General features: G+C 40.5%; 2 protein-coding genes and 1 non-coding gene across 4 annotated transcripts; 1 reads left to right on the top strand and 2 right to left on the bottom strand.

Annotated features, from left to right (window-relative positions):
- Positions 1-53: 53 nt before the first annotated feature.
- TRNAG-GCC (transfer RNA glycine (anticodon GCC)) lies at positions 54-124 on the bottom strand. The gene has a single exon. It is a non-coding gene; the product is annotated as a tRNA-Gly (tRNA).
- Positions 125-288: 164 nt separating this feature from the next.
- LOC107612597 (uncharacterized) lies at positions 289-1,874 on the top strand. The gene has a single exon (XM_016314290.2). It carries the CDS (start codon positions 432-434, stop codon positions 1,767-1,769), a length of 1,338 nt encoding a protein of 445 aa, XP_016169776.2. The 5' UTR covers positions 289-431; the 3' UTR covers positions 1,770-1,874.
- Positions 1,875-2,124: 250 nt separating this feature from the next.
- Positions 2,125-5,238, bottom strand: LOC107619524 (putative WRKY transcription factor 47). Of its 2 annotated transcripts, XM_016321820.3 has the most exons (6): positions 5,026-5,238; positions 4,879-4,944; positions 4,549-4,722; positions 4,107-4,304; positions 3,868-3,981; positions 2,125-2,686 (listed from the first exon to the last, which is right to left on the bottom strand). In XM_016321820.3, the coding sequence occupies exons 1-6, from the start codon at positions 5,116-5,118 to the stop codon at positions 2,255-2,257; spliced, it is 1,077 nt and encodes a 358-aa protein (XP_016177306.1). In that variant the 5' UTR covers positions 5,119-5,238; the 3' UTR covers positions 2,125-2,254. The 2 variants fall into 2 exon arrangements, with proteins under 2 accessions (XP_016177306.1, XP_088357966.1); XM_088501840.1 differs by lacking the exon at positions 4,107-4,304 and having other exon boundaries at positions 5,026-5,222.
- Positions 5,239-16,763: the final 11,525 nt, after the last annotated feature.

The following is a 16,763-nucleotide window of genomic DNA, read 5'->3' on the forward strand; positions in this document are numbered from 1 at the left end:
ATTTTTTCACAAACATGATTAGCTTGGATGAAAAAATGAGAATCATAAGAAACTGCACCAGCCGGGAATCGAACCCGGGTCTGTACCGTGGCAGGGTACTATTCTACCACTAGACCACTGGTGCTATTTGTTAAAGGATTCGTATAAATTTTATATAGAATAGTGTATTTTTTATCTTGCGTTGGACTAATTCATACCTGGTTTCTTAGTTGTCAAGCAATAAGGACTATTTCATATCTTAAAAATTCAAACTTCACATACATGTATACTTGTCAAAACACGGACTAGTTCATAATATTTATATATATATTTATAAGAGAAGAAGAATTGATATCAGAACGTGCAAATTAATTAAACTACTGCAATTCATTTTGTTTGATATATATGTTAGGTTGTTTAATTTCTTTCGAGAATTGCTACATTTTCATTACATGATGGAAAACTTATCAGATGATTTATTGATCGAAATATATTCTCGTCTTCCTTACAAGACAACCTTGAGATGCAAATCAATATCCAAACGGTTCTTCAATTTGATCTCAAACCACATTTTCATTGAAAGATCCATCCTTCACCACCACAAACTCCTCCTTCGTATGAACCACCACGAATGCCAGAAAGAATGGCGATTATGCTCCCTCTCTAGGCGCAAGAAACTAGTCTTGTTCCTCCCCCACAATATTCATGGTGATCTTTCTTTTAACCCTCAAAACCATTTGTCCTTGAGCTTTCTAGGACCCAAGTTCGACTCGAAAAGCGATGAACCACCACCAACAAGACTAAGAAACCGCTACAACAAATATTCAAAGATCGTAGGGTTCTCTAACGGCTTGTTTCTATGCAGAAAATCACCACACGAGAGACTATACTTTGTTTGCAATCCCCTCACAAAGAAAAGTCTTAAAGTTGTTCCTATCGCGCCACCGCTTAGGGGCCAAAACCTACTAAAAAATAGTCTCGGCCACGCACTCGAGGGATTTCTTTGCGAACCTTACTACAATATTGAAGGAAACATCGACTTAGTCTCTGTTAATAATTCTGTTCAGGGTTTAAGATTTAGGATTGTACGTATACCTCTTTTCGAAGGTACAGTATGTGAGTTTTTAAGAGGTATAAAAAAGTCAGAGTTTGAAGTAGTAATTTTTTCTTCAGAGACCGGACAATGGACAACAAAACTTGTTTCGTGCAGGAACGGTTCGAGTTTCACGCGACCAACTATTCTTTCTGACCCGGTTGCACATGGAGGGAAGCTTTACTTCATGGGAAAGGAGAATATTTTGGTGTATGATCCTTTTTGCAACGAAAATGAGTGCAACATTATTGAATTTCCGGGTGGCTCGGATCGGAGGAACATTTGTTATACGGGTCATGTTGGTGTCTCCTGTGGAAAGATTAGACTGAGTTGTTTCTCTTCTTTTTCATCTTTGGTGAAGGTGTGGGAGCTGAATGAAGAGAAGAATGGTTGGTGTTTGTTGCATGAGGTTTGTGTTCCAGCACAAGATGAAAGTTCAGTGAGGGATGAATTGAGAGGAAGAGAAGGAGTTTATGAAGTTGGTTATGGAGTGTTTAGAGTGAGAGGGTTTCATCCGTACCATGGTGATGTTGTGTTGTTTCAATTTAATCATCGCATATTTTATGGGAACTTGAAGACCAAAGAGTTTCAAACCATTGGTTATGGGACACAAGATTATTATTCTTTGCAAATAATTTCACTTGACCTGCCATTGTGGCCAACTCCACTTCCTTCCACATTTGGTAAATTTGTTTAAAATTAGAAATGCTAAAAGTTATCAAAATTTATTATTTTTAATTATCAGTTAATTGTTAATGTTTAAAAATATATAATAAAATATGTTGTTAAATAATTAAATTAAAAAAATTGAATTAATGCTAAGTGATAGTCAAAGATAATGAATTCTTATATCTTCTAACATTTCTCTATTAATTATTATATGTCTCCTCCGAACCAAATCCTTAATTGGTTGTAACATCATTTAATGGCAAAGGAAAAATTTGATGAAATAGCCCTTTGGAAATTGCATGATGCATTATCACTAATCATCATCACTTCTTTAAGATTTACTAATGTTACTGATATAATTGAAGGCAGATAGAGTGATGAAATTTACTCAAGAACGTCATTTAATTTTGTTCTTGAATTTCATTTACAGGTAATTAAACACAAAATTTCATGTCATAATATTGGTATATTCTCATAGTACTACACTAGTAAAACATACGTACCTCTCTCTCCCTAAACATGTTCATTGATTATGGTGTTATTATTGTGAGTGAGAGAGGAAAAAGCTGCAAGTAATGCTTCCTTAAGAGAAGGATCGTTGGTTAAAGCTGCAGTAACAAGATCCACCAAGGCAAGGTTGTTTTCTTGAGTATAGGAAGCATTTAGAGGCAGAGGGAATAGTAATGGTTGTTGTGATGCAATAATATCATTGGAGGGTTGTTGAGTAGTTAAATCCAGTGTTAGAGTAGGACATGATGATGAAGTAGAAGATAGTGAAAGTGATGTACTACTAGTTGTGGTGGTGGTCATGGAGCCACAAAGGAACATGTTCAATGCTGATGTTGTTGTGGTGGCTATGGATCTTGCTGCTTCTGGGAGTGGATGATTGTGATTCCCCTCGTACGTTGTTATCACAACTCTCTCATCCATTGCACACCTTTGCACCTGTTACATTGTTATTCAACATTCTCTCTGTTACAATTTGTATTCAAATGTTGAGGAAACATATTTTTAAGTGGTGAAAATTTGTTGTCTTTCTGTAAAATTGAGAATTGAGAGTTATTAAATGATAATTTAATCAAATTTTTAAAATTATTTAACAATTTTTAACTATTAACTTCACATCAATATAACTGTACATAAATTCCCACCTTTTCAAGTTATTACATGTCCCTCGAAAAGGAGAATTCACCATAAATTAGGAAACTGAATGTAAATGTAAGAAAGATATAAAAAATATTTGAGAAACAATACAAATAAACTTAAATTAATCTAAAATTATTTTATTTTATTATATTTATTAATTGCTACTAGAATAATTATATATGTCGTAATAAATATATAATTATGAGAAATTATGAAAAAGTATGAGGAGCCAATTGAATATTTATACAATGTGTACAATGGAGGTTTAGAGAGTATTAGAGATATAACTATTAGTGTTACCTTTTCCCATTAGCGATGAGTGGTATCATGACATGGTATTAGAGCTCTAGATCCGAAAAGTTAAGAGTTCGATCCTTAATAAACCCAAAAATCAGTTTAAACTTTTGGGAAGATGTTTATTATCCCTAGTACTCAGATGATTATTTTAGATAATATGAGGGATGTTTATTATCTCTATGTTCATTTTGTAACTCAATAGCCCATTATATACATTCTACAAATAGTTTATTATCTCCCTAGAACTCATAAATGATAGATATTAAATTAAATTAATGATATTTAGATTAAGGTATAAATGTTGCGATATTTTAGTTAATCGAATTTATCGCCATTTCATTGCTATGAAATGAAAAGCAACTAATATTCTATTCTATATATAAGATAATAAATTCTAGATAAGCATGCAAATAAAATTGAACTTTTTTTTTGTTTTTTATGATTTAATTTTTTTTCAATTTGATAAGTTAAAAGATTAATTCATTATGCACTGAAGTTTTATTTAAGAGTTTATCACTCTTTAATAAGTTAGTATATGTATAAAAAAAAATTCAAACTCTCAATACCTACTTAAATAGACTAGTGAGATAACTACTAAACCAACCCAAATTGATTTATATAAAATTGAATCTTCACACTATAAATCTATTAAAAAAAATTAAAATAAAAACATGTGGATGAACCTGCTTACGAACTGGACATGTTTGTCCCATGCTACAACGATAGTAGGCTCGAGGACAAGGATTGCCCTTTGATGTTTTTTGTCCATATTTTCTCCATTGGCACCCATCAACCATCTGAGAATCAATCGCACTTCTTATTAGTCAACTAAATTGCATAAAATGATAGATATTTTCATCCAAAATTCACTACCATAAATTCCTTAGCTTAGAACAAAAAGATATAATAAATCCATACATACCATAGAAAAATTTGATCTTGCTCTTATGGACACTCTAGCTTTCTTATTACAAGAAGCTTCAAATGATGGTAGTTGATCCTCCAATATTTTTGCTTCTTGTGATGCTATGTGCTTACTCATTTCATTCTTAACATCAAAACCAAATTTCCGGGTGGTGGGTAACATTTTTCTCTCCAACATTTCTTCTCTATTGTCATTCTAAAAATTATGAACGCATACATATATAGTAGTTTGTTCATTTAATCATCATTTTGTTCAAAAAGCAATGCATATTTCTTAATATATATATTGATCAAGTATATTTTTATATTGAAAAATATCCGTTGACCAAGTTGAATTATAAAAAAATTCACCATTCAAGTTAATCATATATAGAAGCATATATTATATATATAGAAAACAAATTAAAAGAATTTCTTCAAGTTTATTAATTAAAGCTTGCCTTGAGGTCATGATTAATTATTGTAGGCGAGGATGAAGATAATTGGTGGCACTGCATCGCCAGCAATAACTGATTTTGAAGAACTCCATAGTGTTCCCTAATCTGATTCAGCATAATTCTTAGATTCTGATTCTCCTTCTTCACTTCCTCTAGCTTCTTTTTCAGCACTTCCAACTAATTAATTAAAACCCAATTCAATCACAAACAAATTAAAACTACTTTTTATTCATCACATATGCTTATTAATTAAAAATAATTAACACTTAATTATTCTCTTTGTAGTATGTACCCAAATTAATAAATGAAATTCATCTTTATATTATTACTTACTTGGGTATGAGACTGATCTTGATTTTGTTGAGGATTCAAGCTCAAACTCAAAAGAGTAGATCCTAGCTGATGATGCACAAATCATTCAAGAATTGTTATTAATTATGCAATAACAACACATCACATGGAAAATATATAGAAACTTACAGTATTATTACTAACAGAGGAGGAATCATGAGTGGAATTCAATGCAAATTCTTGAACTTGAAGCAAATTCTTTAATGCAATTTTGCCTTCCATTATTGGGTTAGAGAGATTTATTGGATCTAACTTTGAGATAGAACAATGCAGCACATATATATAGGACGCAGTTTACTGATGAGAGAATAATTGAAATAATAAAGTATGCAGAACCATATTATATATAGAGGGACATATATATTGAAGTTTCCTCTCTTGCATACACAATATTAGTGGAGAATAATTTTCATATAAAATATAAAGAATCATTTATTTTCTTGTTTCTTTGTGTGGTGAAGGAAAATTGGTACGGTCTAATAAAGAAGAAGAGAAAATAAATTAGGTGAAAGGAAAATAAATAAAAATAAAAATACTATCTGTATACTAAAATTAGTCATATATATTTTTAATTTGTATAAATATATGTATAATTTAATTTATTTTTAATGTATATTTTATATTAATAATTAATTTTAATAATTGATGATTTTAGTATATATAGTTAGTATGGTTAATTAAAAAAATATATTTAAATTCTTTTTATTAGATTTTTTTTATGTGTAGTAATGAAAGGTATATGATGTGGTTATTAATTTATTATAAGGAGAAAATTTCTTGGGCTATACCGGTCTCAAGACTTTGTTATTAATAGACAATGGAAAAAGAAAAAAATTGATAAGTAAACGTGAAAATAATGTATGATAGCTCATTTTGTTATCTATTTAAGATTTATTCTATTATTATTTTATGATATATATATATATATAGAATGCGATTTTAAATTTAAGCAAATATACATATATGATTTATCCTATTTCACAACAGTTAAATGATGATAACTTAAAATGAATAGTAGTAGTAGTAGTGGTGGTGCACATAAAATAAATTTTGCAAACATATTATAAATAATGTTGTTAGGAGAAAAAAAAGTGGGGTCACTATATATAGACCATGTCAAGAGAGATTTCTTGCTGGTTATATTATTTTAATTTCCCGTCATTTATTGTTTTCCCCTATTGTTGTCACAAGAAGCAAGGTAGTGTTTGTGTCGTTTCTTGGTTTATCTTTCTTTTCTAGAAGGAGTTGATTATTTTCTTGTACAAAACATACTGGTTACCATGCATTAAGCATATAAAAGAACACTAATATCCGTTGACCCTTATACATACATATCCATGTATTAAATTAAAACTATACCTTTCTAACTTCTGCTTTGAAATAAGAAAGGTTAGGGACATTGATAAAACTATACATTTCTAATAATCTAATATCCGTTTTTTGTTTATGTAGTATACTAATTAGGAAAAAGGTTCAAATTCGTGGACGAAAGATTATTCGTTTTTTAAATTAGTTTTTAAAAAATTAAATTTATTTTTTAAAAATTTTAAATTAATTATGTTAGTTTTTTTGTATTTTTTTTATTAGTAGTATTAAAATTTGTTAATATAATATGTTAAGTGACATCATAATATATACCTAAAAATTTTAATTGACTATTAATATAATAAGTTTATAAAATTAGGACGATTAGATATGTATTATGATGTTATTTAACATATCGTATTAACAAACTCTAACATCATTAGAAATAAAAGTAACCAAAAAATTAACATGACTAACTTAAAATTTTAAAAAAATGAATTTAATTAAAAAAATTTTCGAAAACCAATTTAAAAAATGAATGATTTTTTAAAAATTGATTTAACTATTTACTCATACTGATTAATTATTAAAATTCTTAAGATAATGTTTGTTTTTAGAAATATTAAAACTGAAATTGAGAAATTAGAATTCAGTATTGTATTTAATAACTAGAATTTAAAACAAAAAAAATTTAATTCTAAAATACAAAATTTCAGTTCTAATACTTCTAAAAAGTAGAAACTTATAGGATTAAAATATTTAAAAATAAAAACTAAAATTTTAATAACATTCTTTTAATAATTAAAAATATTTTAATAAATATTCTTATTTCATATTCATATTTATTATAAACTAAAAATATACTAAATCATAAATAAATTTTATATATTTTATTTAAAATATAATACAAAAATTTAATTTAGATTTAATTTTTTAATTTTTGTCTTTTAATTTCAGCATCTCTTCTAAATACAACTTTAGATGTTATAGTAAGGTAAGTCAAGTATAGAAGTGTGGTGCATTCTCACCTACAAATTTAAAAAAAAATTTCATTAGATCTATAGATGCTTTACACATTATATAGAGAAAGGAATCAAAGGATAACATCTATATCATCGTATGTATACGGCGAATGAAATTATTAATATTATTATTACAATTTCTATAGTAAAAGCTTTAATTAATTAGGAGTTTCCAATAGATGATCAAAAGATTTATTTTTTTTCTCTAATTAACATACATGTATATGTAGCTAATTTAAAAAAAATGATAAATATAATAATTTATGTATATATTTTCTGTCAATAATTTATATAAATTATGTGTAATATGAATGTAATAAATTATATTAGATTCATATATATATATATATATATATATATATATATATATATACGTTTAAATAAAAACTGATAAAATATAAAAAAATTTAATGTATTAGTAAATTATTTACTAAAAGTTTTTGAGATTTAGAATTTCTTGCAGATAATTAAAGTGACAATATTTATATATACTCCCTATATACAATAACATCACCTGTTTGCATCAAAGGACTTGACTAAATTAAACTCATCTATATGGCTGCATTTGTTTATTGGGACATGACATTAAAATAGAGATATTAAGACATAAAATCGTATTTGATAAATAAGATATGAATAGAGATATTGTGTCTAAAAATACTGAATTAGTATATTTTGTATTTATTTTAATAGACAAAATATAGAAATATTAACAAAGAACACAACTTATTTTTTATTTTTCTTTCATTATTTTTGTTAATTTTTTATAATTATATTTTTTTTCAAATTTTTTGAATGAAAAAAATGATAATAAATTGAATTTTTATAATTTATTCTATTTTATCACTAAATAGAATATGTTACGGCCCAGCCCAAGACTCCTGCGAGTCGACCCGACCCGAGCTTCTACCGACCCGGACACGCGTCCCATACAGCTCGCACACAGCTATGGGACAGCGTCCCTGGGAATATGGGCCTGACCTCCAGAGGGGCCCAGGGCTGACATGTATATAAGGGGAAGAATGGCTCTTCCCCCGAGGTACGTCACATTCACACACCATTTCCTCTCCGCCTGCACATATTCTGACAAGGGCGTCGGAGTGTCTTTGCAGGTGGCACCCCCCTCTCCACACGAAGTGCTCGGGACCTCGCTCACCCGGGACCAGGAAACCACGACCAGACGGGCTTTCCCACCATCCGAAGCGTTGACCTCAGGGTCCTAACCCGAACCGTCCGGTACCCGACCTACCGAACATTGGCGCCGTCTGTGGGGAACAACGTTCATGGATTTCGTGCTGGTCTAGACTGGGACAGGTTCCGAGGTAGCACCCCCAAACTCGGGGGAGGCGCCGTCGCGACGGAATCCCGGCAACAACAACGGTCGCCCCCGAGGGATGCGACACAGACTCACGAGAGACGCCCCTTCGGGGGGACGGGTGATAACCACGCCAGGATAATGCAAGAACTACGCCATAGAATGCAGGACTTAGAGCGCCGGCTAGCAGAAAGAGAGCGCGACCAATGCTCCCCAGAACGGAGTCCCACCCATTCCCGCTCGAGGAGCCGCTCAAGGCGCACGCCGAGCCCCCAGTATGAGTCAGAGAGCACTGGGGGGCGAGTACGCCCCAGGAGGAGAAGTCGCGACCCCATCATCTACGCCCGACAGGAAAGGCAGCGCGCGTCGAACAGGGGCGACGAGGAAGCCCACCGCGAGAACAATGAGTCGAGAAGAACTGCCCGAGGACCCGTCATAATAGGAGCGACCCCTTTCCACCGCTCTGTACTCGAGGTCCGACTACCAAAACACTTCGACAAGCCGACAGACATGAAGTATGACGGAACGCAAGACCCCCTGGAACATTTGACGGCCTTTGAGGCCAGGATGAACCTAGAAGGGGTGGGAGACGAGGTCAGATGTCGCGCTTTTCCGGTCACCTTAGCGGGCCCGGCAATACGGTGGTTTAACAACCTCCCGCAAGGCTCGGTGACCCAATTCTCCGACATCAGCCACGCCTTCCTGGCTCAGTTCACAACTAGGATTGTCAAAGCTAAACACCCAATCAATTTGCTGGGGGTGACACAGAGACCCGGAGAGCCGACCAGGAAGTACCTGGACCGTTTTAATGACGAGTGCTTGGAAATTGACGGTCTGACGGACTCAGTGGCAAGTTTGTGCTTAACGAACGGGCTCTCGAATGAGGACTTCAGGAAACACCTCACCACAAAGCCCGTCTGGACAATGCAAGAGATCCAGTGCGTGGCCAAAGAATACATTAATGACGAGGAAGTCAGCCGGGTTGTGGCTGCCAATAAACGGCAGCCCGCCTACAACCAATCCCGGCACTTCGAAGCCAGAGAAAGACCAAAGGAACACGCCAGGGACGGCGGTCCGAGTAAACCACCCAAACCGTTCCCCCGAGTTGGGAAGTTCACCAACTACACCCCCCTCACGGCATCGATCACTGAAGTTTACCAACAGATAGCAGAAAATGGGATACTGTCGAAGCCCCGACCACTGAAGGACAGGACGGGAGGAAACAAGAACCTCTACTGCGAGTATCACAAGGGTTACGGGCACAAGACCCAAGACTGCTTTGACCTAAAGGATGCCCTCGAGCAAGCTATCAGGGACGGCAAACTCGCCGACTTCTCCCACCTTATAAGGGAACCAAGGAGACGCAACCGGGACAACGACAACGAAGACAGATCCCGACCAACAAGACGACGACAGGAACCAGAGGGTGACGACCACGGTCTCACGGTGGTAAACGTGGTGACGGCCAGGAATACCGCCCCGAGGTCGAAATCGGCGCAGAAGAAAGATGCCAAGGTCCTAGCGGTCTCCACCCCACCTGTTAGGAGTCTTAAGGGTCTCCCACCTATCTCTTTCGGCCCGGAGGACCAATGGTTTGACGAGGTGCCGGAAAGTCCGCCCATGGTCATCACGGCTAGGGTCGGAACTGGCCTCGTCAAACGAATCCTGGTAGACACGGGGGCAGACTCAAACATCATGTTCCGAAACGTTTTCGATGCCCTGGGATTGAGAGATTCCGACCTGACGACCCACCAGCACGGTGTGGTAGGGTTAGGAGACCACTTCATCAAGCCAGACGGAATCATCACACTCCCGACCTCTGTGGGACAAGGGCAGAGACGGAGGACAATCATGGCAGACTTTGTAATATTACGAGATTCGACGGCTTATAACATCATCCTGGGGAGAAAGACCATTAACGACCTGGGGGCAGCTATCAGTACGAAATTACTGGTGATGAAGTTCATCACCGATGACGGATCCGTGGGATCCCTCCGGGGCGACTTGGAAATGGCGGTCGCTTGCGACCACGCCAGCCTTTCTCTCAGAAAAAAATCCAAGGAAGCGTCAGGGGTTTTCCTGGCCGACCTGGACGCCAGGGTAGACGACAAACCCAGACCAGAGCCAGAAGGAGACTTGGAAAAGTTCAGAGTCGGCGAGGAGGACGATAAATTCACATTCATAAACAGAAACCTCCCGCACGAAATAAAGGAGCCTTTGATGGAGATGATCAGGGCTAATGCCGACCTCTTCGCCTGGACACCTGCCGACATGCCAGGGATAGACCCCCAGCTCATGTCGCATCACCTGGCCATAAAGGCAGGAGCCAAACCAGTGGCCCAGAGAAGGAGGAAAATGTCACAGGAAAGGGCGAACGAGGTAGCCAAGCAAACGGCCAGCCTCTTAGAAGCGGGATTCATCCGGGAATTGGATTACTCGACTTGGTTGTCGAATGTGGTTCTGGTTAAAAAACACAACGGGAGGTGGAGAATGTGCGTAGACTACTCTGACCTCAACAAGGCTTGTCCCAAAGACTGCTACCCCCTACCTAATATTGATGCACTCGTCGACGCAGCGGCAGGGTACAGATATCTGAGCTTCATGGACGCCTACTCAGGGTACAATCAGATACCGATGCATCGACCCGACGAGGAAAAAACGGCGTTCATAACGCCAGGGGGCATCTATTGTTACAAGGTAATGCCATTTGGTCTAAAAAATGCAGGAGCCACATACCAAAGGTTGATGAATAAGATATTCAGCGAACTCCTGGGCAAAACAGTGGAAGTCTATGTAGATGACATACTCGCAAAGACCGCCCGACCTGACGATCTCTTGAGCGACCTTAACGACGTTTTCTCGTCCCTACGACAACACGGCATGAGGCTTAATCCGCTCAAATGCGCGTTCGCCATGGAGGCCGGAAAGTTCCTGGGCTTCATGATCACTCAAAGAGGAGTGGAAGCCAATCCCGAAAAATGCCAAGCGGTCCTTCAAATGAAGAGTCCGGGTTGCATCAAAGACGTCCAGAGACTTGCTGGGAGATTGACAGCTTTGTCCCGTTTCCTCGGCGCATCGGCAGCAAGGGCCCTACCTTTCTTCAATTTAATGAGAAAGGGAATGACGTTCGAATGGACACCAGCGTGCGAAGAGGCATTCAACCAAATCAAGCAAATCTTGGCGGCACCACCAGTCCTCGGGAAACCCAGAGCCGGAGAACCGCTCTACCTCTACCTATCAGTAACCGAGGAAGCGCTTGCCGCGGTCCTCGTTACAGAAGAAGCAAGGACACAACAGCCCGTCTACTTCGTGAGCAGGGCACTCCAGGGACCAGAGCTGAGGTATAGTAAACTGGAAAGACTGGCGCTGGCGCTCCTAGTATCCTCCCGAAGGTTAAGACAATACTTCCAGAGTCACCGTATAGTTGTGAGGACAGATCAGGCGATTCGGCAAATACTGCAAAAACCTGATTTGGCTGGTAGGATGATGACCTGGGCCATCGAGCTCTCACAATATGACCTACAGTATGAGCCTCGACACGCAATCAAGGCCCAGGCAATGGCAGACTTCTTGGTGGAGGTAGCGGGCGACCCTCCCGAGGAAACGGGCACACGGTGGAGGCTTCATGTGGACGGAGCCTCCAACCAAACGTCCGGAGGAGCAGGGGTCATCTTGGAAAGCCCAGCAGGGGTTATCTATGAGCAATCGACCAAGTTCGAGTTCCCCGTGTCGAACAACCAAGTAGAATATGAGGCTCTCCTAGGCGGACTAATGCTGGCTCGGGAAGTCGGGGCGACAAGGGTCGAAGTATGCAGCGACTCCCAAGTCGTCACCTCGCAGATAAACGGAAGCTACCAAGCCCGGGACCCCCTCCTCTAAAAGTACTTGGAAAAGGTTAAGCAAATGACAAGCCAGTTCCAGGAGGTCATTATCCAGCACGTTCCAAGAGAAAAGAACACACGAGCAGACCTTTTGTCGAAGCTTGCGAGCACAAAGCCAGGATCGGGTAACCGGTCGCTCATCCAGGGCATGGTGAAGGAACCAACGGTCGCCCTCCACCTGACGGAGTCGAGCCCCTCATGGCTGGACCCCATTACCAACTTCCTGGAACTCGGCAAGTTGCCTGAAGATGAGAAGGCAGCCAAAGCTTTAAGAAGGGAGGCGGCCAGATATGCAATCATACAGGGACAACTATTCAAAAAGGGACTCAGCCAGCCCCTATTGAAGTGTTTGCACCCTGACCAAATGGACTACGTGCTTAGAGAAGTCCACGAAGGGTGTTGCGGACACCACATCGGGGGCAAAGCCCTAGCAAGGAAGCTCATCCGAGCAGGATACTACTGGCCAACAATGATGAAGGACTCAAAGGAATTCGTCAGAAAATGCACGAAGTGTCAACAAAACGCCAACTTCCACAAGGCACCGGCTTCCGAGATAAGCTCGCTAACGACCACACGACCTTTTGCACAATGGGGAGTCGACCTCTTGGGACCCTTCCCGGTCGGCCCAGGACAAGTCAAATACCTCATTGTAGCCATTGACTACTATACCAAATGGGTAGAGGCTGAACCGCTGGCCACGATATCGTCCTCCAACTGCCAGAAGTTCATGTGGAGGCAGGTGATAACCCGTTTCGGCATACCGGAGGTCGTTATCTCGGACAATGGGACCCAGTTCACCGACAAGAAGTTCATGGAATTCCTCTCTGGCCTGGAGATAAAGCAAAAGTTCTCCTCAATAGAACACCCCCAAACAAACGGGCAGGTAGAGGCCGCAAACAAAGTCATCCTTCTTGGTCTAAAGAAGCGCCTAGACAGTAAGAAGGGAAACTGGGCTGACGAACTCCCCTCCGTCTTATGGTCCTACCGGACAACCGAGCAAAGCGCCACGGGGGAAACTCCCTTTCGCCTAACATACGGAGTCGACGCGGTGATACCAGTCGAAATCGGCGAACCAAGCCCCCGACTACTACTCGCGGGCATGAGCGAAGCGGTCGAGAAAGACCTGATCGAGGAAACAAGGGAGATGGCTCACCTAACAGAAACGGCGCTGAAACAAAGAATAGCCCTGCGTTACAACGCAAAAGTCCTCAAACGAGACTTCGAAGAAAGGGACCTCGTCCTGCGACGCAACGACATCGGCGTCCCGACCCCAGGGGAAGGAAAGCTGGCGACAAATTGGGAAGGTCCCTACAGGGTAAGGGAGGTACTCGGCAAGGGCGCTTACAAACTCGAAAAACTTGACGGCAAGGAAATACCCAGAACATGGAACGCAGGTAACCTAAAGAGGTTCTACTCCTGACCCACCGGCTCACCGACTAGGGAGCCTAGCCAGATAGTTAGTATTTGCCCCGTCCACATGTTAATTCATCTTGTTTACTTACTTTGTCAAATACTTACCCAACTGACGAGTAATTTTCACTTGTTCAAATTTTTTACTTGTTAAAACTTTCTTACTTCATATCTGTTCCTCGTGACCAAAACCTAAAACGGCACCCCGGGATTGATCACCCCGGGAGCCAGACGGCTCATAGGCCTCAACCAATTCGACGACTACGCGACCAAATCGGTCCGAACTGCTGCCAAATGCAAAAACGGCGAGACGGGCACAAGAAATAAGCCCGCCCAGAATAAACGGTAACACGATAACGGCAACACGACAAAATAATGAAACAGGCAAAAATCATACCAATCAAACGACGATAACTTATAAAGCGTCAAAATACGAAACGGACAAGTAAATTGTTCAAAGCAAACAAAACGACAAAGTATCAACAGGTTGTTCAGCAAATGCATTACAAAATATCCCAAGTTACGAGACTTCATTTCCTCGGCATATCAACAATTTTCCCGTCTTGAATAGTCTTGAAAACACCAATTGACGACGTCTCGAAATCAGGAGCAGCAATCTTCAGCTGAGCCTTCAGGGCATCTTCGGTCATCAAGATGGCATTCTTCCCTTGCTCCTTGGCCACCTTAAGCTTCTTCTTAAGCTCAACGGCCTCTGCCTTAGCGGCCTTCGCCTCCGAGACGGCCTGCTCCCGCTCCTTTTCCAAGGCGACAACCCGACCCTGAGCGGCGTTCAATTGACCTTCCAATGTCATCTCACGCTCAAGAAGCCGGGCCACGGTCTCATCGGACGCCTTCAACCTCTCCGCAACAAACGACGACTTCTCCTCAGCAGCATTAAGCTTTCCCCCCATCTCGGACAGCTGACCCTGGAGGAGTTCAACTTGAGCCTTAAAGTCATTGTTCGCCTTAACAGAAGACTCAAACTTCCTCCGAAGCGCCTCCATACCGGATAACTCAAACTCGACCTTCCGAGCTATCACGGCCCCACGAAGCAAGGTGCGATACATCCACCTCGCCTGCCCGGACAGCTCGGTTGCATGAAAATGCTCTTCTGTCCCGGGTATCAGTTGGGAGTCAATGAACTTGGAAGCATCAAAATTCCTCTCCATTATGGTAAGGGCCCCTTCCGGGCTGGAAGACATATTTCGCTTCTTGGGAGTGTGGATAAGCTCCACGTCACTATCCGGATGAGGGGTGAGAGTCACGTGCCCGTCAGCGCCCCCTTCCTCATGGACAGGAGAAGCCTGACCCCCTGCGGCCTGTTTTCCCGAAGTTTCGGTTTCCCGGACAGGAGAAGCCTGATCCTCTTTCTCCCCTGAAGGACCCTCCGACTTGCCGACGTCCTTCTCTTCGGCATTCTCGTCATCACTTACCTCAAAAAAGGTCTTCATCAGATTCTCAAGACTGGTCACGGTGGCAGACAATTCCACTACAACAAACAACAAGCACGAATAATCGTTAGATCGGAAAGAGAAAAAATAATGACAAACATAGGCAAACAAGGAAAACAACTCACGAATATAGCTCCTGGCGGCCTCCCGTTCACCCATAAGAAGATGGGGGTTCACGGGGTTCTTTTCAAAGATAGCAAGAAGGACATTCGCTATCTGCTTATCTACAGCCGACAACCTTTTGTACGACACTTTAACAAAAGGATTCGACCCCGCGCCAAAGCTCCAGTAAGTCTGGATGAGACGCTCCCCCTCTAACGACAACCAGAAGGGGTGACGACCTTTGACGGGACGAACCTTGAAATACTTATCCTTAAAACCATGGTAGGAGTCCTCAAAAAGGCTAAAAATCTTCCTACCCTGGGCAGCACGGAAAGAAAGAAACCCTTTTCTCGCCTTCCCCTGTTTGGAAGGGTTGGTAAGGTTGAAATAAAAGAGAAAAACGTCCACCGATGTCGGTAGCTCCAAGTACTCGCAGACCATCTCGAAGCAGCGGATCGAAGCCCAGCTGTTCGGATGAAGTTGGGACGGGGGGACGGATATCCGGTTCAGCAGCGCCATTTGAAACTCGGAGAACGGTATCCGAACGCCAACTTGCGTGAACATGGACTTATAAAACCAGATCCAATCGGGGATGCGGGGGGAATGAAAATTGAGCTCATAAATACGCTCATGAGGAAACGGGACAATGGCCTCGTAGTTGGCCTCCTCGTCAGTACCCCCACATAAGTAGCCGGCTTGACGGAACTCCGTCAATTCCTCCAAGTCCATCTGGTTGGGTGAACTCCTTATATCGTCAGTCACCCAAGCATACGGGTCGTAAGCCGTAGCAGATCCGGAAGACCGGGAGACAACGCGAGGCATACTTACAGCGGGGTACCACTCCGTTAGTCTATGAGGTCGGGAGCCCGAAAAAACTCAGAAACTACACCTTTTCAACTCAATCATGACCAGATACGGCTAAAAACTACGCCTACCTCACAAACCACCCAAAAAAGCCTATCCTGGAATGGTACCCCTTCCCTAACTCACCTACCCCAGCACTGAAAAACCTCTCAACAAAAATAAACCAGCCATGCAACAAACGCAAACAGCAAATCACACAACAACAGAACATAACACAGATACCAGAAGAAAGAAACCAAAAGATTACCTGGAACGATGAAGGAAATCTGGACTGAAAGTTGGAGCAAGAGGGAGTTCGCACAGGAAGCTTTGGATGTTAGGGAGAGAAGGAGTTGGAAATAATAAGAAGTGGGAAGTGGATAGGGAGAAAACTGCTTAAAAACCACCCCCAAAGGCGTGAAAGGAAGCAAGGGCAAAATGGTCTTTGCGCACGGGTTTTTTCAAATCATTATGAGCATTTAATACCCAGCGCGGAGAACGAAACGGCAAACAGATGCCACAGCAGATCAAGAGACAC

The sequence above is a fragment of the Arachis ipaensis genome, chromosome B1, assembly GCF_059453495.1.
Source record: "Arachis ipaensis isolate K30076 ecotype BB chromosome B1, ASM5945349v1, whole genome shotgun sequence".
NCBI lineage: Eukaryota > Viridiplantae > Streptophyta > Magnoliopsida > Fabales > Fabaceae > Arachis > Arachis ipaensis.